The sequence below is a fragment of the Vulpes lagopus genome, chromosome 2 (genome assembly GCF_018345385.1).
Source record: "Vulpes lagopus strain Blue_001 chromosome 2, ASM1834538v1, whole genome shotgun sequence".
In the NCBI taxonomy this organism is placed as follows: domain Eukaryota; kingdom Metazoa; phylum Chordata; class Mammalia; order Carnivora; family Canidae; genus Vulpes; species Vulpes lagopus.
The window spans coordinates 73,359,049-73,383,088 of NC_054825.1; the positions used below are offsets into that span (position 1 = coordinate 73,359,049).

General features: G+C 56.4%; 2 protein-coding genes across 2 annotated transcripts; one reads left to right on the top strand and one right to left on the bottom strand.

Annotated features, from left to right (window-relative positions):
* Positions 1-3,513: 3,513 nt before the first annotated feature.
* LTK (leukocyte receptor tyrosine kinase) lies at positions 3,514-12,474 on the top strand. Its single transcript, XM_041731869.1, is given in 14 exon segments — positions 3,514-3,556; positions 5,249-5,858; positions 9,177-9,284; positions 9,822-9,912; positions 10,004-10,064; positions 10,248-10,273; positions 10,460-10,517; positions 10,520-10,555; positions 11,154-11,262; positions 11,599-11,693; positions 11,794-11,898; positions 11,999-12,131; positions 12,207-12,297; positions 12,400-12,474. Coding segments are annotated over 14 exon segments (1,641 nt in total).
* Positions 12,475-13,064: 590 nt separating this feature from the next.
* On the bottom strand, positions 13,065-22,301 carry ITPKA (inositol-trisphosphate 3-kinase A). The gene is made up of 7 exons (XM_041729896.1): positions 21,257-22,301; positions 15,028-15,124; positions 14,739-14,955; positions 14,408-14,612; positions 14,076-14,177; positions 13,763-13,834; positions 13,065-13,651 (listed from the first exon to the last, which is right to left on the bottom strand). The coding sequence occupies exons 1-7, from the start codon at positions 22,151-22,153 to the stop codon at positions 13,448-13,450; spliced, it is 1,794 nt and encodes a 597-aa protein (XP_041585830.1). The 5' UTR covers positions 22,154-22,301; the 3' UTR covers positions 13,065-13,447.
* Positions 22,302-24,040: the final 1,739 nt, after the last annotated feature.

Below are 24,040 nucleotides of genomic sequence, written 5' to 3' on the forward strand. Positions count from 1 at the left end.
TAGGAGGCTTGCCGTTTGAGTTTTTTTGGAGCAGGGTGAGCCCTACCATTATGTTCTGATATCTGAAGCCCAAGATCTGGGCCTTTTCAGGGTCTGTATTGGGAGTGAATGGTAACATAACTATTTACCCCTCTTTTGGGGACAAAACAGACTATGTACATCTCTCCTCCTTCTCCTGCTCTAGACCAGGATATATGAATGCTACAGATTTGTACAGAAATAAATTTTTTTTATTATTATTATTTCTTGGTAACCTGATTTGGACTGATTTAAGACATGGTGGTTTAGGATTGTATGGAGGGATGGATTATCCCACTGGAGAAGCAGGACTTCTGTGAGAAACGGGAAAAGTAAGAACTGAGTCCACATCTGGGACAATTAACATGTGGGTCCCAGTTCTGGAGCAGAGCCAGGCCAGAGTAATGCTCTTGGGAAGGAGTATTGCTGAAAGGACTCTCAAGGAGTCCACTTGGAGTATAAGCATCCTTAGGTCAACGTCTTGTCTTATGGTCCATTAACTGCTATCCTGAGGTACAAAGAAACCAAAAATCAGACTGTGTAGCAGCTGTTTCAGCTCTTTGGGCTGCTGTAACAATACCATAGACTGAGTGGCTTATAAACAACAAATTTGGGATCCCTGGGTGGCGCAGTGGTTTGGCGCCTGCCTTTGGCCCCAGGGCGCGATCCTGGAGACCCGGGATCGAATCCCACATCAGGCTCCCGGTGCATGGAGCCTGCTTCTCCCTCTGCCTGTGTCTCTGCCTCTCTCTCTCTCTCTCTCTCTCTCTGTGACTATCATAAATGAATAAAAATTAAAAAAAAAATTATTTCTAACAGCTCTGGAGGCTGGGAAGTCCAAGCTCAAGGTGCTGGCACTGTTGGTCTCCAGTGAGGGCCCACTTTCTGGTTCCTAGACAGCCCTCACATGGTTGAAGGGACATGGGAGCTCTCTGGGGTTTTATAAAGACACCCACCCTGGGGCACCTGGGTGGCTCAGTGGATTAAGCATCTGCCTTCGGCTCGAGTCATGATCCCAGGGTTCTGGAATCAAGCCTCATGTCCAGCTCCTGACTCGGGAATCTGCTTCTCCCTCTCCCTCTGCCACTCTCTGTGCTCCTTCTCTCTCTCTTTCTTTCTCAAATAAAATCTTAAAAAAAAAAAAAGAGACACTAACCACATTCTACCTATGAGGGTGGAGCCCTCACGACCTAATCACTTTCCAGAGGACTTACCTCCAGATATCCTCACATTGGATATTAGAGTTCAGATAAGACCTTGGCTGGGGGCAGGAGGCAGGTAGGGGGAATAGGTCACAAACATTCAGTCTCTAGCACTGTCCTACAACCCCCTCCATTGTGGACTTCAATAGTGGTAGGTGAGGCTGGGAAGGAGTGGATCAAACCATGAACTGTGGTTCATCTCTTTTGGTAGAGTTTTTAATGTTCTTTTGTATAAATTCTGACTCTTAAGCTCTTACAGTGTCATTTTCGGTGTGGAATTACCTGTGTTTACAGGTCATCAGAATGAGTACAGTGTGCCCTGCCAGTAGGTAGAGAGAACCCGCTTGCCATAAATGGAGCTACTGAACACAGAGTTATACAGGAGGTTTTCTAAGCAACTACTGCATCTGCAAACAGCAGTAGTTCCCAAACTTATGTGACAAAAATCACCTGGAGAGTGTTAAAACAATTCGCTAGGCCCTTCACCAGTTTTTCTGATTCAGTAAACCTAGGGTGAAACCCAAGTATTTGCATCTGTAACAGGTTTCCAGGTGGTGCTGAGGCTGCTGTCCAAGCCCAAACACGTGTTGAGAACCACTTTTTTTTTTTTTTTGAGAACCACTTCTTATTGGCTTACTGGAACCTTACCAAGTAAATTCTGTGACCTCACAGTGGGAATACCTAGAGAGTTAAATAGAGCATGGGTACTAGAGTGCTACAAAATCATTGTAGCATCTTTATCTAGCACTATATTCTCAGAGACAACCAAATAGCTAACTACTATCACTTCTTTTTTTTCTAGTGCTTTATATTAAACATAGGCCTCAGCCTTTAAAATTAGTATTAACTATTAGTAGTAGTATTTAAAAATAGTATTTTGGGCAAAAGAATAAGGAAGACACAAAACCAACTGAAGACTGAGTGACCTTCACAGTTACAGGGTCCCTTGTAGTTTGCAGAGCAATTCCCCTGCATATGATTTTATAGGTGGTGGGGAAACTGTCTCAGAGCAGTGTGACCTGTGTACCATCACCTGTTGACTAGAAATGCTAGTACTAGCACTTAGATCTTTGACATCAGGATCCAGGCTTTCACCCCATCACAGTAAGAAATTGTGCAGAGAGTTAAAACAGACAGTGGAGGGCACCTAGGTGGTGCAATCGGTTAAGCATCTGCCTTTGGCTCAGGTCATGATCCCAGGGACTGGGGATCAAGTCCCGCATCGGGCTCCCTGCTCAGTGCGAAGTCTGCTTCCCCCCTGCTCCTGCTCTTGCTCTCGCGTGCGTGCGCTCTCTCTCTCTCTCTCTCTCTCTCTCTCTCTCAAATAAATAAAATCCTTAAAAACCAAAACACAAAAAAACCCATGGCTCAGTTGGTTGGGCGTGGCTCAGGTCATGACCCACGTCAGGCTCTCTGCTCCAGGGGAGCCTGCCTCTCTCTCTCCCTCTGCCTACTGTCCCCCTGCTTGTGCTCTGTCAAATAAATAAAACCCCACACACAATGGAGATATATGAGGTAAACCTAGAGACCCATGTTTCTGAGGGTATCTGGAGGTTCAGCCTTTCAGTCACAAAGGTACTGAAAAGACACAAGTAATGCCAAGTAATGATACCTTGCTTGGGGCAGTTTAAAGAGGGCTTCCTGGGACACCTAGGTGGTTCTGCTGGTTAACTGCTGCCTTCTGAGGTCCTAGAATTGAGCCCCACATCAGGCTCCCTGTTCAGCATGGGGGTCCACCTCTCCCTCCCCCTCTGCCCATCCTCACTGCCTGTGTTCCCCCTCTCAAATAAATAAAATCTTAAAAAAAAAAAAAAAAAAAGCATTTCCTATATGTGCACACCCTTCCTATACCAGCACACCCACACCTTACCACCAATAGAGCACTCACCCCACTGCTCCTGATGTGAGAGAGCTAGAAAGCCCTAGAAGCCTGGGCAGGGTATCTAGGGTATGGCTTGCCATTTTTTTCACTCCTGCCTCAAAAGGGGCACTTCCTCCCCTACCTTGTACCCACCCTATCATCTGAGGCAGCCAGCAGCCGACCCAACGGATCCAGACAGAGGACCCTTGGAGGGAGGGATGCTTGCAAGCCTCTTCCATGAAGCCTAGGGACCTTGCTGCCCACATGCCCTTCCCTTCCCTCCCTCAGCATCCCAGGGTCTGAGGTGGGAGTGGCCAAGTCGCTTTAGGACTGGCAGTGTCTAGTAAGCGGCTGGACCTTCCTATAAGGGCAGTCAGGCTGGAGTGACAAGGTCTGAGTCCACAACCCTGGCTGTGGCAGGCTGAACAAGCCATGGGCTGCTCCAGCTGGCGGCTGCTGTGGCTTGGATGGGTGGGTAAGTACCTCCTGTTGGTCCAGGAACCACCCGTTTAGAGGTATTTTCCTAGGCTTGGGAACAGCAGTTGAGAGAGACCAGTCCTAGTGGCTCCCCCAGAGGCCCAGAACCCTCAAGGCCAAGGATTCTGGGTCAGTGCCCCTGGAGAGTGGGCCCAGAAACATGGTGCCTGCCTGAATTCAAGGTTTCCCATCACCCAGCTTGGGAAGGAGGGACAGGCCCTGAGGTCTCAGCACTGCCTGGGGGTGAGATTACCTAGGTTGAGGAAAGGATGGAGGGCCTGTAGGACCAAACTCAGGGCTGCCCTCAGGTCATTCACTGGGAAGGGGAGAAACTTGCAGAGGTATCAGCAGCTATTCTGAGGGGCTGCAGCAACTAGAGGTGTCTGGGCAGGCTTCCAGGGGCTGGTGTGTCCTGACTGGGTGAGGTTAGGACCGAGACCGCAAAAGGCAAGGGCCGGCGGCTGAGAGGTTCTCTCTTTATTTTCATCTCTGGCCCCCATTAACATCATGCCACCTCTCCCAACCCCGCTGTCTCGCTGATACTTTTCAGGAGCCATTCTCTGCTCTAGCTGGGTGTCCCAGGCACCTTTTCTGCCATTCTTGCCCCTGCAGCTTCCAGCTGCAAGCCCCCAAGAAGCCAATGTCAACGCCCCACCTAGTGGCTTAGCGCCAGCTTCTCCCCTAATTACCCCAAGTGAGCTCCAGGCCCTTCCTCCCTTTACCTCTGCTCACCTTACTAGGCCAGGGCAGATGCTCTGACCCTTTCCTCCCTCCCTGCTCCAGGGCACTGAAGGGCCTTGGGTGTTGTCTTCCTACAGGGCCAGCGGCCGACAACAACCCACACAAACACCCTGCAACAAGGCAGACCCAGGCAGCAGCGCGGGGGTGGCAGTGCGGCCGCTGAGCCTCTGAAAGGCCTGCAGTTGTGGTGGCCCCGGCGGCGCCCGACCTGTAACTGTGGAGCAGGGAGACGTGGGTGGTGACCTGAGAGTCTGAGGTGCTAAAGGCAGGGGACCGAAGGCCTGGGGCACGCCACGTTGTCGTAGGGTATCCCACGACCCAGAGCGCCCTGGCGGCTTTGTCCCTTCTTCCAGCAGAATCCCGGAAGGAGGCAATGGCCTCGCTGGATTACCTAGGAGCCAGCGTCCAAATGGAGGACCCCTGAGCAGCGCGCCAACGGGCGGCCTGGGCCTCCCCTCATCTCCATCACCCTCCTGAAACAGGTGTAAATCGAATTTCCTGGTGCACAGAGCTAGTCTCATCTTTTCAAAATCGACTACAGCCTCGTAAGTCCCTCAGATAGAAATTGTGGGGCCAGTTGTCACCAGCCTCTGCGTCGGCCGGGCGGCCTGAGGACGGAAGACCGAGGGCGGGGGACTGCCCGGTCGGTCCCGCAGGATCAAGGCTTGCGGAGCTGCGGGGGCACAGGCGCCCAGAACCGCCCGCGGCGGGGATCCCTGGGTGGCCCAGGGCGCGATCCTGGAGCCCCGGATCGAGGCCCGCGTCGGGCTCCTGGCATGGGGCCTGTCTCTCTCTCTCTCTCTCTCTCTCTCTCATAAATAAATAAAGTATTTTAAAAAAATAAAAAGAAAAAGAACCACCCGTGGCGGGCGCGGCGGCCTCGTCCCCGCCGGCTTCCCCCTCGGCCGGCCCGGCCGGGGAGCCGCTTTACATCCCAGGGGGACCGCAGGGAGAGGGCGCCGTCCCGGAGGAAGCGGAGCGGGGGAGAAGGGGCGGCTCAGGCCCCGAGGGCCGGCCGGGGAGGGCGCCCCGCGCGGAGGGCACAGCGCCGCCCGCAGGGGAGCGGGAGCCGCTCGGCAGCCTCGGGGAGTCAGCGCGGCGGAGCGGCCACGGCGTCTCGGGGCGGCCGCAGCGGTCCGCGTGGGCTCCCACCTCCCCCGTGGGCTCTGCGTACGGGCCTCGGGGTCCGCAGTCCCTCAGGCCGCGGCCTGTGCCGTCCTCGCTCGACGGCAGGTGCTGGCCCCGCTGCGCGCCCGCGAGCTGCAGCCACAGCTGGCGGCGGCCGGGGCGGCGGGTGAGGGCGCGGGCCGCGGGGCCAGGCGCGCGCGCTCCCAGCCACGCGGCCGGCCGGGCCGCCGTCGCCCCGAGGCGGAGCGGGCGGCGGGACGTCGGGGGCCGCGCCTCCGCGGGCCGGGCGCTCCCTGGGGAGGGGCGCACGGTGGCCCGGGCCGGCGGCCGGGGGGCGGCGGCGGCTGCCGGGGAAGTGACGTTGCAGCCTTAGAACAGGCCCTGCGAAGGAGAGGTGGGAAGCGGTGCGGCCCAGAGCAAGCCCAGAGCAAGTAAGAGGCCGAGTAAAGGCTCTTAGAAAAAGATTAGGGGGTCCCGGGTGGCTCAGTGGGCTAAGTGCCTGCCTCTTAGTTTCAGCCCAGGGCCTGATCTCAGGATCATAAGCTCGAGCCCCTCCTCGGGTTCCATGCCTAGTGCGGAGTCTAATTAAGATTCTAAGATTTGGGGCAGCCCGGGTGGCGCAGCGGCTTAGCGCCGCCTTCAGTCCAGGGCGTGATCCTGGAGACCCGGGATTGAGTCCCGCGTTGGGCTCCCTGCATGGAGCCTCCTTCTCTCGCTGCCTCTCTCTCTGTGTGTCTCTCATGAATAGATAAATAAACTCTTGGGATCCCTGGGTGGCGCAGCGGTTTGGCGCCTGCCTTTGGCCCAGGGCGCGATCCTGGAGACCCGGGATCAAATCCCACGTCAGGCTCCCGGTGCATGGAGCCTGCTTCTCCCTCTGCCTGTGTCTCTGCCTCTCTCTCTCTCTCTCTCTGTATGACTATCATAAATAAATAATAACAACAACAAAAAAAAAAGATCTCACTTTCTAACTCTCTCCGACTCCCACTCATGCTCTCTCTCTCAAATCTTTTAAAAAGAGGGAGAGAGAGATCAAGTAAGTTGCAAATCATACAAGCAGACAAGATTCCCTTGATTTTCATTTAAATCCAGGGCTTTTTTCATCACAAGTCTCCTTGCTCTACAGCAATCCCAGGAACTTAGAGCTGGCTGAGTTAGCAAACTAAGCAAAGAGGCAGAAAGGCAGGGATAGTTTATTTACTACTTTTTTTTTTTTTTTTGAGAGAGAGAGAGAGGGTGCATGGAGAGGGGCAGAGAGAGAATCTTAAGCAGGCTTCATGCTCAGAATGGAGCTAGAGGTGGGCTTGACTAGGGGACCCACAAGGGGCTCCATCTCAGGACCCTGAGATTAGATCCTGAGCTGAAATCAAGAGCGGTACACCCAACTGACTGAGCCACCTAGGTGCTTCAGGCAGGGATGATTTAAATAAGTAGTTCTCAAAGAGTGGTTTCTGAACCAGTAGCATTAGCACTAAGAAGTTAGAAATGAGAATTCTCAGTCCCTCTACAACCTACTGAATCAGAAAGTCTAGGGGAGACTCCTAGCCATCTGTTTTAATCAATCCTCTGGGTGATTTTAATACACTCCAGAGTTTGGAAATCACTGGTGTAGAGACAGAACCTTCGAGTCTGTCTGAGCCATACTGTTCATAAGTACTTGATATACATCTTTTCCATTATCACAAAATGGAACATGTGGATTGGGCCTCTCCCATTTTATAGCTGAGGACATGAAGTCAGAGGATTTCAGGCAGACAAGGAGGTTGTCCAGCCAGCCTGGGCCAGGCCTTCAAGTTCCAGCTGATTACTTTGCACCCACCTCCCTGGCTCCCAGCTCCCACTTATGAGCTGGCAGTGCTGTATTGCAATGCTAGTATAGAGAGGGCTGTACTGGGATTTACACTGGAAGACAACAGCTTCCCAACTGCTCATAAGCTAGCTTCCCATCTTTGTGTCCCTTCCTCCTCCCATTCTGTAGCCAAACCTTCTATCACTTTCAATTTCCAGTGGGCGATGTCTCAGGGAATGACATGGGTTGATGGGGAAGATGGGATATCCTTCATACACCCCAGCAGTGAACCCTACCTGCAGCCTCTGGCAGGTATTAGCCACCCCTACCCCTACCTGCCATTTCAGCCTGGCCTAGCCTTATTCCTTAATACCTGAGCACACTCCCATCAGAGCCACCAGCTCTATGCTGTGAACTATCTGGTTCTTGCACAGCACAGGAATACTCGAGAGAACTAGGCTATCAGTTGTGATGCCAGAATGAGGGCATTCTAGGGCACTTGTCAAATATCTCCCTACTATGAATTTTCAAGCTCAATCCTGCGAGCTCAAAGATCCCTGAAGAGGGAGTATACAGGCTCGACAAGTCTTCTAGGCCCTCCCTCCACCCCTTAAATGCCTGGTACTGCTCATTGTTCCAAAGTCCAAGGCTAGAATTAACCAGGTAGCTGGAAAAGTAGATCTGTCCCCCATCCTCACCCTGCAGTATCAGTTCTTTTACTCATAGTCACCGAGAGCCATGGAGAAGTGGAGATCCAACTGCACCTCAGCTATAGTCATTGCCTCTTGTTTTTTATTTAAAGATTTTATCTATTTATTAGAGACAGAGAGAGAAAGAGAGAGGCAGAGACACAGGCAGAGAGAGAAGCAGGCTCCATGCAGGGAGCCCGACAGGGGACTTGATCCTGGAGACCCAGGATCACACCCCGGGCTGCAGGCGGCACTAAACCGCTGCGCCACCGGGGCTGCCCAGTCACTGCCTTTTAAAAGACTGCCAGAGGCAGGCAGAGCTCGGGTTAGTCAAATGCCTATGCCCAGAGGGCATGGAGCTAGCTGCAGATAACATCACTTGCTTGGGTAAGTACTGCCTTTGTCCAAGGTCTAGACTCCTCGGGCTGGGGGCTGGGAGGAGCAATAGGATCCTGGGAAAGATGACTGGTGTGTGCCAGGCACTATTCTGGGTGCTGGGCAGGAGACTGGTTATGCATCGGTGTATGCTCTACCTTCAAGGAGCATGTAGACTAGTGTTCTAGTATGGGAGGGATGATACCTATCATCTCTACCTACCTATTATCTAGATATGTATCTAGGTTTAGATATAGATATCTATTAAAGTGGCAATTGCCATGGGAGGCTTAAAGTGTTTTAGGGGTTCTCAGGAGGGAAAGGTTGCTTTTATCTAGGACAAGCGGGGAAAGCATCAAGGAGAAGTTAACACTTGGGCTGAGTCTTGAGTCAGGGGTACAACTGGGGAGGGGGATAGAGAGGAGCTTCCCACTGGAGGTGTCTGTTTCTCCCTAGCCCTGCCCACCCAACCAGGCCTCTTGGTTCTGTTGGTGACTGTCATTGTGACCTCTACACTGAGCCTCCTTATGGTGTGTGGGGTACTGATTCTGGGTAAGGAGCATCCAGCCGGCATGGCTGATTCAAGGCTGCCCACCTCTTCACTGAGCTGTGTGGGGTCCCAGGGACAGACATGGCTCATTTCAAGACCCCTGCTTCCAGCACAGCAGTGGTGGATTCCTCTGGGATTCTAAGCAGCTGTGGAATCCCATGGAAAACATTTACCTTAATGGGCATCTGGAGAGATGTCCTGGGCGGAGGGGTGGCAAAGCAGGGTGGGCCAGATGGGAGGGTAGAGAGTTTGGTGTTCTTCCTCAGTCAACCATAAGCGGCAGGACCTGTGGGGAATGAGGCTGCCAGGTCCTGAGCTGAAACATCTTTAAACCTCCACAATCAAGACAGTTCTCAGCCCCTACTACTGCCAGCTGGGGTTTGGCTTGGCTCAGCACCTGGCCTCTGCCTCCAAGGCTTACAGAGGTTTCCCCAGCCAATGTCTCTCTGTTCAGGTAAGTTCTCCCCCTCCTTCTGAGAACCTCTGTGCTCTGAATCCCTCCCACTTCCATCTCCATCCCCATTCCCTGCTGTGGTGAATTATGGTTCACAGAGCACTTGTGGCCCCAAACCTCTGTGTGGAGGAAATAGAGATCAGAGAAGTTCCAAAATGCAGAGTAACTTGTCCACGGTCAGCTCGGCCAGCTGTCATCCCCAATTCTGGGATGGTAGGGACCCTTATGATTCCTTTGGAGCAAGGGTTGCCTCTATCCAGGGCATCTGCAAGGACAAAAGGAAAACCTCGTCACAGACCCCCACCCCCACCCTGAGCCCATACCTTCTCTCTCTTCTGCCCTGCTTCTGTGCCAGTCAACATTGCCTCTGTAGGGCTTGTACTTGGGGAGATGCCAGGAGGCGGAAAGGCCTGAGTCCTCAGATAGGGCCACCTGGTTATATAGGGGATGGCAAGGGAGGTAAAAGAGGCACTAGACCCTCTTAGGACCCTTTGTCAGGCCTGGCCACCCACTCTTTTCCAACCTGTCTTCCTGCAGAGCCCTGGGCCACGGTGGCTTTGGAGAAGTCTATGAGGGACTGGTAACTGGCCTTCCCTGGGACCCCAGCCCCTTGCTGGTGACTGTCAAGGTGAGAGGGGTGGACTTCCAATTGCTGGAGCTAGGGTCAGCCTACTCCCCTGAAGTGTCTGGGGGAGCTCAGGAGCCCTTTTCCTCCCCAGACCCTGCCAGAACTCTGCTCTCAGCAGAATGAACTGGATTTCCTCATGGAGGCCCTCATCATCAGCTGCACCCGGGCCACAGCCAGGGGTGGAAGGTAGAAGCAGAACTGCCTGCCAGGCCAGCTACTCTCACCCTGGGGCTGAGAGGTAGCAGGTGGAGGGATGTAGAGCCTGTCTCTAGTTTTGTGGAACCTAGAGCCTGGTTTCCCTCCCTGCTGGCAACTGGGATGTGTGCACCTCTCCCTCAGCAAGTTCAGCCATCAGAACATCATGTGTTGGGACGCCTGTGTGGCTCAGTGGTTGAGCATCTGTTTGGCTCAGGGTGTGATCCTGGGGTCCTGGGATCAAGTCCCACATTGGGCTCCCTGCAAAGGAGCCTGCTTTTCCCTCTGCCTATGTCTCTGTTTCTCTGTGTCTAATAAATAAATAAAATCTTAAAAAAAAAAAAAAAGGAACATCATGTGCTATGTGGGGCTGAGCCTCAGGACTCTCCTTCGCCTAATTCTGCTCCAGTTGATGGAGGGGACGTGAAGAGTTTCTTGAACAGCCAGCCACACTTGGTAAGACCCTTCTCCCAGCCCTCTTGGCCCATCTAAAGACCCTGTCTGGGGCGCCTGGGTGGCTCAGTCAGTGGAGCATCTGCCTTTGGCTCAGGTCATGATCCCAGGGTCCTGGGTTCAAGCCTGTGTGGAGCTTCTTGCTCATTGGAGAGTCTGCTTCTCCCTCTGCTCCTCCCCCCACTCATGTGCACATGCACTCTCTCTCCTTCTTTCTCTCTCTCGTGTGTGTGTGTGTGTGTGTGTGTGTGTGTGTGTGTGTCTCTCAATTAAATAAATAAAATCGGGATCCCTGGGTGGTACAGCGGTTTGGCGCCTGCCTTTGGCCCAGGGCGCGATCCTGGAGACCCGGGATCGAGTCCCACGTCGGGCTCCCGGTGCATGGAGCCTGCTTCTCCCTCTGCCTATGTCTCTGCCTCTCTCTCTCTCTCTCTCTCTCTCTCTGTGTGTGTGTGTGTGTGTGTGACTATCATAAATAAAAAAATAAAAGAATTTAAAATAAATAAATAAATAAATAAAATCTTACAAAAATATAAAAATAAAGACCCTGTCCACATGTCCCCAAACAAGCATGGGCTAAAAATGCACCCTCTGCCCTACCCCAGTCCAGCCATCACCTCTGGCCATCTGGGACCTGTTCCAACTGGCCCAAGACATAGCCCAGAGTTGCCACTACCTGGAGGAAAATCACTTCATCCAAAGGTTGGGAGTAATCCTGGCCAGGAGGGAGTGGGGGAGCAGCCCAACTCTCTCCCCAAGGAATAGTTCTTCCTGGGGCACCTGGGTGGCTCAGTGGTTGAGCATCTACCTTTGGCTCAGGTCAGGATCCCAGGATCCTGGGATTGAGTCCCGCATCGGGCTCCCCACAAGGAGCCTGCTTCTCCCTCTATGTCTCTGCCTCTCTCTCTCTCTGTCTGTCATGAATAAATAAAATCTTAAAAAAAAAAAAAAAAAAGACTAGCTCTTCTATAGAACTTTATGGAAATAGATGAGGGCCAGAGCATCTGAGTTCTGGCAGTGATTTTTTTTTGCCTGCAGAGACATTGCTGCCAAGAACTGCCTGCTGGGCTGTACTGGGCCCAGCTGAGTGACCAAGACTGGCGACTTTGGGATGGCAAGAGATATCTACAGGTGTGGCGTCTAGGGAGCTGGGGAAGGCCACCTCTCCAAGGGAGTTTACCAGCACTCTGGTAGCATTTGAGCAACTCATCACTCCCCTCCTCCCTCCTATAGAGCCAATTATTAGGGGGGGGGGGAGGGGTGAGATACTTCTGCTGGCTAAGTGAATACCCCCAGAGGCCTTTCTGGAGGGTATCTTCACATCCAACACAGACTCCTGGGGATAACACATCCAACCCCCTCCCTGGCCTTGAGCCACCTCATGTGAGGGAAAGGGGAGGCTGTGCCTGATAGGCTTCAGTTTTCCCCTCATGATGCAGGTCTTTTGGGGTGCTGCTCTGGGAGATCTCATTAGGCTACATGCCCTACCCTGGGTGGACCAATCAGGACATGCTGTACTTCATCGTTGGAGGGAAATGCGTGGGCCCTCCCAGGGGCTGTCCAGGACTTGTGTGAGTATGGAGTGTTGTCCAGGGAGGAAGGTCCTTCACAGCCACAGGTAGGACAAACTCCTGCCTCTCCCCCAGGTACTATACCGTGATGTAGTGTTGGCAGCACCAGCTTGAACTCTGCCCCAGTTTTGCTGGCACCTTGGAGCATCTTCAAAATTGCATTCAGGTGTGCCCCCTGACCTGCCTTGACCATCTTGATCTTGAGGGTCAGGAAAGCAGCCATAAAACAAGGCTGTGGCCCCCTACTCTCCTGCTCCCCCCATTACAGGATCCTGATGTGCTGAACTCAGCCCTGCCCATGGATCTGGGCCCACCCTGGAGCAGGAAGGGACTTCTGGGTTGAGGAGCAGGTCTTTGGAGGGCCTAAGATCCCCACAGGCACTGGACTCAAGACCCTCAAATCCAAATTCCAACCTCAGGAGAAATTCCAAAGGAATCTGCCCTATGGCTCTTGAGCCCCCCCAAGGGCCCTGAAAGTGAGGACTGAAAGCAGACACTGACAGTAGCAATGGTTCCTCCCGTCATTCATCCCCAGGCTTCTAGGTAGCTAGCACTCTTCTCTGTACTGCGTGTCTGGGCCTGTTACAGGGCTGACCTGACACCACTGGACCCTCCGTCCTGGAAACCGGCTTAGGCTCCCTGGAGAAGAGCTTGGCCACTCCCAGCCTTTGATTTTTGGGACCAGACGTTGAAATTGTCTCCTGCAGAAAGCCTTCTCTGGATTACCCCTTCCCCCATGATCATCCTTGCATCCTTCCTCTGGGCAGCCCCCAACCCTTCAGATGTCTCTGATAAAGAGCTCTTCTCAAAAAAAAAAAAAAAAAAAAAAAGAGCTCTTCTCATACCCTCCAGTGATCTGAGTGGACATGAGGGTGCCAGGGAAGTGAGAAAGGGACCAGAGGAGGAAGGAGATGAGGCCTGAGTCAGAAAAGCTGGTGTCTTTGAGTTTTATTGGGAAAGGTTGTCCATTGTAGTGTGGGCGGTTAGACCAATAGATCTAGTGCCTGCGAAATAAAATTCATTATCTGGCCTCTCTAGAGAGATACGCAGCCCCCCTCAGAAGAGCTGGGCTGAGGAAGGAGCCCATTGTCCCAGCCACCCCTCCCCCACCCTGTTAATTAGTGCCATTGGTTCTCAGAACTCTGGGTCTTGTATGGGGGACAGCCCCCAGCTTTTGCAGTGCGTCCCATAGTGGTTGGCACCTGGCCCTGCAGAACCGTGTGAACCACCCCGCACCGCGGGGTTTCAGTCTCTGCCGCCAGCATGCAGGGTGGGGTCGCAGCCGCAGGTCCATCTGTTAGAACCGGGGCCCAGCCTCATCTCTCAGCCAGGCTGGCCAGGATGCTAATGAGATTGTCCAGCCCCAGCAAATAGCCGTCCTCGCGGTTGCCCTCCTCCCAGGGCCGCCGGTGGTCCAGGGTCTGGCCGTCGGGGAGGGGCGTGGTCTTGCCGAAGTCGATGAGCCACACCCCCGCGCGGTGGCAGTGATCGTGCACGAAGAGTAGCGAGCTGCCAATCACCTGCCGAAATGCACAGGGTCAGGCCACAGCCCTTTCCTGGAGAAGCCCCCAGCCTATTACTGCCGTAGCCCTCAGAGATCACAATCCCGCACCTGAGCCTACCCCTCTTACCTCGTGCCTCCTAAAGAACTCAGAGACCTCCAGGGTGTCCCGGATCTGCAGCAGGCGGTTCAGATACCTCCTCTGGAGAGGGCAGGATAGGATAGGAGGGCAGATTAACTACATACTAATTGCGCCTCTGTTAACATTAGGGGCCATGATGCATGCTTGGCTTGGCAGATACCGCGGCGAGGGAGACACAGGCCCCCAGGTGCAATAAATGCTACGATGGGAGTCACAGGCGAGGGCACCTGACCGGATGACGTAGGGGCAACCTTCGGTTTCGGGTCCCCAGCACCTCAGGGTTCTAGGATCCGGCGCTCACCAGCACTTCTGCATCCCCTTGCACAAACTCCTCGAAGACGCGAATCACCTGCTCCCGGCTTCGTGTGGTCTTGAAGTCGGTGCTGCAGGAGCCGTCGGCTTTCTGAAGGGAGTGGGACAGGAAGAGTCAGGGTCCCCGTGTCTCTCCTCTGCTTGAGGGGAGGGGATCAGGCCAGAGTAGCGGTTCCTCCCAGGACGTCGGCTGCCAGGGGCAGAGGGAAGGCCGCCCAGGGTGCCTCGTGGTGGGGGTACCCGGAGGGCAGGCGCCGCGCGGCGGGCGGGTTAGGGCAGAGGGAGGGCCAGGGCGCTGCAAAGCGAAGCGGCGCGGCCCACCTTGATGCCTTCGATGCGGAAGCCGAGCGTGGTGCTGGAGCTGATGCCTTCGCGCCACTGCATGTAGCGGGGCTTGGTGACGGCGCGCTGCGCGTGCTCCTCCTCGGTGGGCGCCGCGGGGTCCACCGCCAGCATCTTCTTGTACATGTCCTTCCGCAGCTTGGGCCGCTCGCGGGCTTTAGTCAGCTCCTCCTCCAGGTAAGTCCTGCGGGGGCGCGGGCAGCGGTGGGCGGGCCGCGGGAGCACGCAGGCCCGGACCGTCCGCGCGGCTGGGGCACCGGCAGGGCGCCCCTCCCGCCCCGCGCCCCGCCCGCCGGCAGGGGACGTGTACCTGACGCCCATCTTGCAGTCCAGCACGCACGGCCCGTCGAAGCCGTCGAGCAGGTCCTGCAACTGCAAGTAGCTCTCGCCGTCGCGCTCCACCTCGCCGTGGAAGGCGGGCACGCAGCCGCGCAGCGCGTCGGCCATGAGCCGCGCCAGGCAGGAGCGCTCGGGCTCCGAGCTGCGCTTCAGGATCAGCCCGCTGGTGCCAGCCGCCTTGAAGCTCCCTGCAGACCGGCCCCAGTTAGCGCCGCCTGCCCCTCCGTCCCCCAGGCCCCCTCCCGCGTCCCTGCGCTCACCCGTGTGCCCGGCCAGCTGCACCCAGGCGTAGCGCTTCTTGAAAGGGCTCATGACCGGCAGATTCACCATGGTCCGGATCTTCTGCCAGTGGCTTTTCTGAAAGCGACAGGGTCCCCCCTGCACGCTGGCGTCTCGACAACGCATAAGCCCTCCCTCTCCCGGCCTAGGGTCTCCTCCTGCGCCACCTCACCACAAGCAGCCAGGGCCCCACGATGGGTGCACTCACTCACTCAAGGAAAGCTTAGTGTGAGCCTGTGTGAGACACTGAGACAGGCACAAGACGATGACAGATACCCAGCTTCTGCATCGTGCCGAAAAGAGCCCTGGCCAGACGGTTAGAAGGCTCAGGTTTGCACCCCAGCTCTGCTACCCCAGCTGTGTGGGCAGGTGACTAAAGTGCTCTGTCAAGGATTTAGAACTTTCCTGAGCATGAGAATCACCTGATGGTCACCCGTGTTAAAAAATGCACACTTAGGTCTGCCTCAGGGAAATTCTGAGTAGGTCTGGGTGGAATCTAAAATTTGCATTTCTAACAATGCCTCAAGGAGATCCTGGGGCCCAAGAAACAAGCCTCTGAGGGTCAGTTTCTTCATCTGTAAAATGGGGAAATAATCACTCTGACTGGGTTGTTATGAGTAGTAGTGAGGTCTGAGTGTGACAAGCTCCCACCCCTCTGACCTCGGAACCCCATTCCTTGGCATGAAGCGGAAGCTGGGCAAATCTGGATTATTGTTTAATTCATTTTGAACCATTAGGTTACTCTCATTTAGGGAGACAGACGTGGAAACAAACCTTTGCAAAAGCACTGGGCAGAGAGGCTAGCCTGCCCTGCAGGGCCTGGGAAAAGAATGACTTAGGGTTCCCCAACATCCTCTTGCTATTCCTGGATGCCATATCACTCCTCACCAGTTGATTAGGGCTGGGGTACCCTTGGTCTTCTTGATCTAGACCCAGAAACCTGAGCTTTGAAAGTGGGATGCAGAGTTGAGAGCCTGCCATCCCAGATGAAACTGGGAGGGAAATGTAGATTGTGGCGTACCTCCTGCCTCACAGTCCTGGCTTCTGGCCTCCACCCAATCCTGAGAGCATCTCATACTCTGGACCTTTCCCTTTCCCATTCAAAACTCATCAGTCCTGGGCAGCCCTGGTGGCACAGTGATTTAGCGCCGCCTGCAGCCCAGGGCATGATCCTGGAGGCTCCGGGATCGAGTCCCATGTTGGGCTCCCTGCATGGAGCCTCTTTCTCCCTCTGCCTGTGTCTCTGCCTCTCCCTCTGTGTATCTCTCATGAATAAATAAATAAAATCTTAAAAAACAAAAAAAAACAACTCATCAGTCCTGTGCCCAACCTCTGAAGTATTCAGGTTTGCTCATCCAAGCTGTGTGTCTGCTGCCTGCTTCCAGGGGTGCTTGCCTCTGAGGAGTTACATATGTGTTGCAGGAGTTACAAGGCTAGAACTCAGAAATCCAGCCGCCTCTATCAGAGGAAGTTCTGTGAGAGAGAGGGAGAACTGAGGCAATGGCCTAAGTGGGGAAGGGGGGAGGCTGCTGGCCAGATAGCACTTTCCATGGGGAGGAGATTTGGGTTAGTGACAGAGCACTGGAATCAGGTGGCTCCATCACTTTTTAGCTGAGTGATCCCAAGTGAGAATTTGATCTTTGTGAGCCTGTTTCCTCTGGGAAGATATAGCTACTGCCATAACACGAGCCACCATTTACTGACCGCCTACTGCCTGCCAGGCGCTTCTCATCTTCCATCAGAAAGCGCTGCTCCTGCTTTCCTACTGAAGTCCCTACATGGCACGCTAGGGTGTGATCACATGTCCAACCCCCAGGGATCTGGGGGTGTAGCCAGAAGCAGCCCACTGGAAGCATGACATCTCTTTCAAAACTCCCTTTTTTCCTCTTTAAATACATACAAGGTTTGCATTCTGCTGCATAATAAATCCAAGTTTTATTATAAAACTCTCCCACCTCCAAATCCTCAAGTAAAATTCCAGGAAGACGTATGTGCCATGTGTATTCAGTGGCATCATCTTATACCCTCTTCTCCCACTCATGATTTTCAAATCACGCACATGCACATCAAGTGCATGAGGTGGCAGCATTATTGCCATTTTACAGAAGGAAATCAAGGCTTAGAGATGTTAACATCCCCTCACTCCCTGACTCCAGCATCCCAGCCCCTGACTAAAGTTCTCTACCAGCCCAACCTCATCCCCAGGTTCCAAATACCGAGCAGTTTCCAAAATCCATGCTACCACCCCAAATCCCTTTGGGGGTCAAGTGGGACCCTGCATGAGAAAGAGCTTTGTAAGGGGTGCCTGGGTGGCTCAGTTGGAGAAGTGGAGAAGCCGCTGGCTCTTAATTTCAGCTCAGGTCATGATCTCAGGGTCATAAGATCCAGCCCTTCATCCGGTTCTGGGCTCTATGCTCAGCGTGAAGCCTGCTTGGGATTCTCTTTCTCCTTCTCCTTCTGCCCCTCCCAGCTTGTGCTTTCTCTCAAACTAAATTAAATGAAACAAAACGAAACGAAACTAGCTTTGTATAACATGAAGCAATTTGCAGCCACAGGGCGGTGTGTCTGTTCTCTGGGGAAACACTGAGATCTGCTTGGGGGCCCCCTCTCTGTTGGCTGGACACCTCTGCGTTCATTCAAAGGAATGGGATTAATGGTATGGTTTCAGGAAGCTTTGGGGGCCTAGTGGCAGAATTTGGTGGCATTGGGACCAGAAGGGACGTAGAGGGTATATCTAGTTGTGTGGCCACCCCAGTGGAAGAGGGAGACAGCCTTGGGTGAGGTGAGATGGGAGAGCTACATTATCCTTTCTGAAGGAGCAGTAAGTGGAGCTGGAAGGTGGGAAGTGGGCCCAATAAGAGAGGATTTAGTCCCCCAGTCCTGGCTACTGTCACTTGATTGATGCACAATAACACAGCATTGACTTGCTTCCAAGCTGAGGTAAAATGCCCCATCACCTACTCTCCTCACTCCAACTTTGTGAGGATCATATCAGCCCAGAGCAGCAGCAACTTCATCTGAGCCCTCCTAGCCACCTCCTGAGCTTGATAGAACAGGATTTAGCTCCCCTGCCAGTGATAGATATGGTCAAACATGGAAGAAGTTTATGCAAGTATCAATGAACTCACCACCATCCATCTTAGGGAGCTACCTCCTCCAGGGAACATAATGCAGATAAAAATGCATGTATCCAAAAAGGCTCCTGAAGAGTCATTCTTCAGTGGGTGGGTGGGGATTTTGGCATATGAACCACAGCAGGGAAGATATTTTTGAGCAGGTAAGATTTTATTGTATGGATATCAGAAAGCAGATTTGTTATGTCAGAGAAGGAAAGCTAGCTGGGAAGAGGGCCAAGGCCCCAAACTCTGGCCTGACCTATTCCCCCACAGAAGTCTGGGAAACCAACTCACAGCCAAAGACTTGCTGGGTATCTTGAGGCAAAAACCCCAGAAGAGCTGACTATATCAAAGAGTCTTGGAGGAAGCCACAGGGGCACCTTCTGATCCTCACACCAGGGAGGATCTCTCTCTCTCTCTCTCTCTCTCTCTGGGAAAGGCTTGGCTGGAGACTAAGAAGCCTCAGACCCTCCTTTGTCCAAGCTCCATTTGGAAGCCCTGGGGACTCCTGCTTCTTATATCACATCAGAAACTCAATGTATCTTCTGCCAGAATGGACCTTGGGTTTTTGGTCTTTGTCCCTATACTTCCTGACTCCCTACCTCTAACCATTCAGCCTCTGGCTGAAACATTCTGCCAGCCCAGCCCCCTCCTCATGTTCCCATTGCCCTATCAAACCAGCACTCCCGGTGGTGCTGGTGGTGGTGGTGGTGGTGGTGGTGGTGGTGGTGAGAGCAATCAGTTTAAATTTATAAAATGATTTGCACCAAGGTATAAGTGACCCACGACTTCACCCTCCCAGGGGCATTTGCTTTTTAAAAAGGAAGTCTGTTAACCTAAATTCTGCTCTATAATTAGTGAAAAGTGAAGTGTGGGAGTTCTGGGTCCAGGACAGGATGGCATCGAGGTCTCCTTACCTATCCTGGAGCACTGAAAGAAGAGAAACAAATGAACAGGAGCCAAACGACCTCTCCTCTGCTAGGCAACACCCCAAAATTATTTTAAGAGGCAGGGAAGGCCCAAGATACAGTCATGCCAGCTGCTCTTGGGCACAGGCCCCCAACTCCTCTCCTGATCGTCCGGGTGTCCCTGCCTATGACTTTCTCCTCTACCAGAAGAGGGGCCCCAGGAGGGAGGGAGGCTGCCCAGTTCCAACTACCCTGGAGGAAGCCGAGCTCTGGGCTCTGGGCAGGCTGTGCGGTGCTCCTGGGAGAAGGAGCATCTCCCTCTTGAGCGAACCAAAGACACACTCAAGACACCACGTGCCGTGTGTATGTGCCAGGCAGAGGCAAGGTAGCCGCTCCCAGGGCCGCCGCCTGCTCTGAGAGACTCCGTTAGGAATCCAGGCCCGGGTGAGGGGCTGTCAAGCAGGACCCTTCTCCCGGCGCATCCTCGTTCTCCGGGCCGGGGAAGCCCTGGAGGCAGCCCGGGCGGGCGCTCTGCGCGCGGCGAGGCAAAGTCCGCGCGGGGCCCTCCACGCCGACGCGGGCCGCCTCGGTCAACAGCGCCCGGCTTATCTGCGGCCGCCGCGGCTGTTTGCCTTCGGGGAGGCCCCGGCGGGCGGGGGCCGGGAAGGCCTGGGAGCGGCAGCCCGGGAGCGGGAAGGGCCCCCAGCGGCCACCTGCTCCCGCCGCTGGCCGCGCCGGAAGACCGCGAAGCTCCGGGCGGGAGAGACCGGCCCAAGACGCCCGCGGCACAGCTGCGACCGGCCTCGGGAGCCTCGACCCCAGCGGGGCCGCCTAGGTCGCGGGCAGGCTTCGGCCGCGGGACCTCGGGCTGTGGGCGCAGGGGAGCCCGGGGCCCCTCTCGGCTGTCAGGCACCTGACGGGCGGCGGCGCGCTCAGAACCACTGCCCCGCACTTCGGAGGAGGTGGGCGAGGAGGAGCCCTCTCACCGCCCCGCATTCCACCGCCTCGGGAATCCCTCGGTGGCACCCGCATCCCTGCAGGAGCCGGGCTCGGACCAGGAACGGTCCTGGGTCGGGACTATCCCTACCTCCTGGGCGGACGAGGGGCTCCCCGCACCCCACACCTGACGGCAGAGGCGAGCGCGCGCGTGTCCCTCGTGTCCCCCAAGTCATGCTGTCCTTTGGGTAATGTGTCAGCGGGTAACTGGTCCTCACAGGGGCTCCCCTGCCTCGTCCAATGCGAAGCGCGCCGAGGCCCGGTTCTGCAGGCGGAGGCCGCGCCCCAGGGCTCCCCGCTCCGCGCCCAGGCCGCCCCTGCACGCGGCCGCCGCACTCACCGCCCTTCCGGGCCGGCTCGGAGCTACCAGAGCCTGCGGGCGCCCTTCGCCTCTCCCTCCGCTCCAGGGACACTTGCATAACGTGGATCTGGAGCAGCTCCTTCGCCCCGAGCGCGGGTATATTCAGAGTATTTGGCCTTGGTTAATAAGGGGGACGAGAGGGCCATCCCGGGCGCGGCACCCCCGAGGGGCAGGAACGGGGATGGCTTCGCTGCACTCCGACCCGGCTTGTCCGAGGGTCAGACCTGCCCGGGACAGCCAGGTCATCGGAGGCGGCAGCCAGCAGGGGGATCCAGCCCTTTGGACCTCAGTTTACCTTCCCCGGCCTGAGCGAGGAGCGCTACCCCGGAGGAGCGCTGCATCGCGCTCCCCGCCCGAGCCCCCAGCCCGGGCCCCTCCCTTCTCCGCGTCCACGCCTCGTGCGGGCGCCGGGAGCAGACGGCGGCGGCTCCCGAGCAGAGCCTGGAGCGCCGCTCCACTCCCACTCAGGAGAGGGAAACCGTGGCAACGGCGGGGGTGGGGCCTCCGCGCGGGAGAGGGGGCGGGGAGAGCGGGAGGCTCGCTCGCCCCCGTGTCCCCGAGAGTTCGCGGGTCCCCCCGGCCGCAGCTGGCGGCCAGCAGGTCACGACCTCCGCCGCCGCCCCACCCGCGGCCCACGGCCGGCCGCAGACTCCCCCTCGCTCTGCGCCTTGGACGCCCTAGGGCCCGGGCGCGACCCGCCGGCGGAAGCCCGGCGCCCCCGCCCCCGCGCCCCGGCGGGCAGCGCGGGCCAGACCCTCCGCGGAGCCGGCGCGCGCCCCGGCTGCCCTCCGCCCGCGCCCCGCGCTGGCCCCGCCCCCGCGGCCCGTACCTGACCCGCGTCCTCGCTGGCTTCCAGCTGCACGTTGCCGCGGCTCCGGCTCTCGCTGTCGCTCAGCAGGTCGTCCTCCGAGTCCTCGGGCAGCGACGAGGAGCCGGTGGAGGAGAGCGACGAGGTGGAGAGCCGGCGCGGCTGCTGCAGGTGCGAGGAGCCCACGGCCGGGAGCCAGCCCCGCTCCGGCTCCGGCTCCGGCTCCGGCTCCGGCGGCCCCGGGCTGGCGGGGGGCACGTCCGGCTCCTCGGCTGTCACGGTCAGCTGCGGGATCACCGGGGCAGGGGCGGCCCGCGGCAGCCCGTTGGGGACCTGTCCCCCACGCCTCTTGGCCCCGCGGGCCCGGGGCTGCCCTGCGGCGGCGGCGGCGGCGACCGCCGCGCAGCGCGCCTCGAAGAGCAGGCGCAGCTCCCCGACACTCCGGCGCGGGGCCCGCTCCAGCCCCGGGCTGCAGGGCCCCGCGCCTCCCGGCCGCGCCATGCTCGTCGGGCCCCCGGGCAGGGTCATCTCCCCGCTCGCGAGCCGCAGCGGAGCCCACCAGCCCGCGGCGCGGCGAGGACTGGAGGCGCTCGGCGCCCCCGGCTGGAGACTGCCCCGAGGCGGAGCCTGCGCCGCCCGCCCGGCCCCGCCTCGGCCGCGCCCCCCGCCCACTCCTTTCACTTTCAGAGAAAGCGCGGGCCGCCGCGGGCCCTCGCCCGGCCGGGAGCTCCGGCTGCTCCCCCAGGGGCCCCGGAAGCCCAGACCCGTGGACCCAAAGCCGGGCCCGGACCTCTCGCCCTCTCGGTGCCCGCCCTCGGGGGCCCAGAGGAGTCGCCGGCCCCTGGGCCCCACGGCCCCGCGCTGGCCCCGCTCGGGCTCCCGCACCCAGCCCCTCCGCCCTGGCCGCGGGCCAACCATCCTGCGCCAGGGCTTCCAGGCTTCCGGGCTTTCCTCCGCGCCGGGGCCCCTGCGGCCCAGAACGCGAGGCCTTCAGCTTCCTGAAGGGGCCTCACTCCAGGCCGCGCGCCCGAGCAAGGACTCTGTCCCGGGCAGCGCCGGAGGCTTCTCCCCTCGGAGCTCCCCACTGCCCAGCAAGGCCAGGGCGGGCCCGAATCTCTCCGCGCGTCCCGGGGAGTCCTGGGAGCCTCCCACGGCTACTGGCTGGCGGGGGGCGGGGGGCGGGGGCGGGGGGCGGGGGAGGGCCTGAGCCCTCTTCCTCCTTTCCTATGAAATCCCGGAGCTTGGGGTCTGCTGTGTGACCATGAGCAAGTCATTTCACCGCCTTGAACTGCTGATTCTCCTCTGCAGGGTGGTTGGCCACCTCGCAGGATTGCTATGAGAATAAAATAAAACGGAAGATGTAAAATCTATAAAACATTAGAGTAGTTTTAGTGTGGGTGGTAGAAAGAGCCAATCTCAAGTTCGTCACACTCTAGATGTGATCTTAGGCAGTCTCCTCCCTTTTTAAATTTAGGAAATCTTCACCTGCCTTAGAGCTGTGGCGGCACAGGAGGAAGAGACCCCTGATGCTGGTAAGACCTTTCATCTCTGCGATGTGCTCCTCAGTGGCATCCTGGTGCTGGGTCATCAGCCACTTCACAAGTTGGTGGTCAGCTAACTGCGAGGCTGCTTTGAGTGTAGAAGTTTGTATTTCACAACATTTCTTGTCTTCACCCCAATGCCACAGCGGAGAATCCCTCGTCGGGTGTTGGGTGCCTCAGGACTGTTGGGGGCCCTGTGGCAGGGTGGACCCTGACCCCAGAAGGATTGCCTCTGATGCTGATGAAGACCAAAAGGAGAAACTTTCCTTATCTCCCTTCAGCCAAATTCAAGGATGGTCCAGGAGGAGAGAAAAGGAGGGTTCAGAGAGAACAGGAAGCTTCAGCAGAGCACAAAGAAGATCCTGGGGGAATTGATGAAGAAAGTAAAGGTGTAGAAGGGTGGGTGGAGGCAAGGGAGGAATGCAAGAATGAAAGAAAGAAGGGAGTTTGAGTATTCCTATTTCGAGTCCTGGGGGGAGAGCCTGGGAAATCTCCTGGCTACCTCTCCTGGGGCACAGAGGTCTGGGGAGCCTGCGTGTGTGTGTGTGTGTGTGTGTGTGTGTGTGTGTGTGTGTGTGGTACTCTAGAGCTTGATAGTCCTTCTGCACTCACTTCCCTCCCTCTTTGCGGGCTGCCCTGGTCTTTGGTAGGAATGGCACTGCCCTCAGGGCAGGAGAGAGCTGGGGGCAAACCCTTTGTGGGGAGAGCCAGCAAGACCCCAAAAGGTGGTGGAGAGGGGATGAGAGAAGGGAACATGTTTTGTGCACCTGTCAATGTTTGTGTGCCAGTCAATGTATGGACAACATTGAAAGCACAAGCAAGGCTGGGGCTGGGTCTCTGTCCTGGCTGCCCAGAAAGAACTCAGGGGCAATTACTTTTCTTCTTGTCCTATGGCCAGCAACCAAAGAAGAGCCCTTTGATATATTGCCCAGGTATCCCTCAGTGGAAAGGTAAAGGCAAACCTGGGGATGGGTATTGAAATGAGAGCTCATTCAAATGAGAGCTTTGTAGACTTTTAGAGTGGGAAGGGCCTTCAGATGCATCCTAGTCTCCTCAAAATACAAAAGTAACAAAGGAGTTAAGTGGCTCAACCCCCAGAGGCGGAAGGTCTTCCTTTGCACAAGGCGACAGAGCTAGTTGGTGGAAAAGTCAGAGAGTGTCTTGGCGAGGTCCCCTGAGTTCTATTCCTGGGCTATGCATACTTTCTTTCATTAACATCTTGTAGTTCTTGGTCTCTGGTTCCTTATCCAGTGAAGGTAGAGTC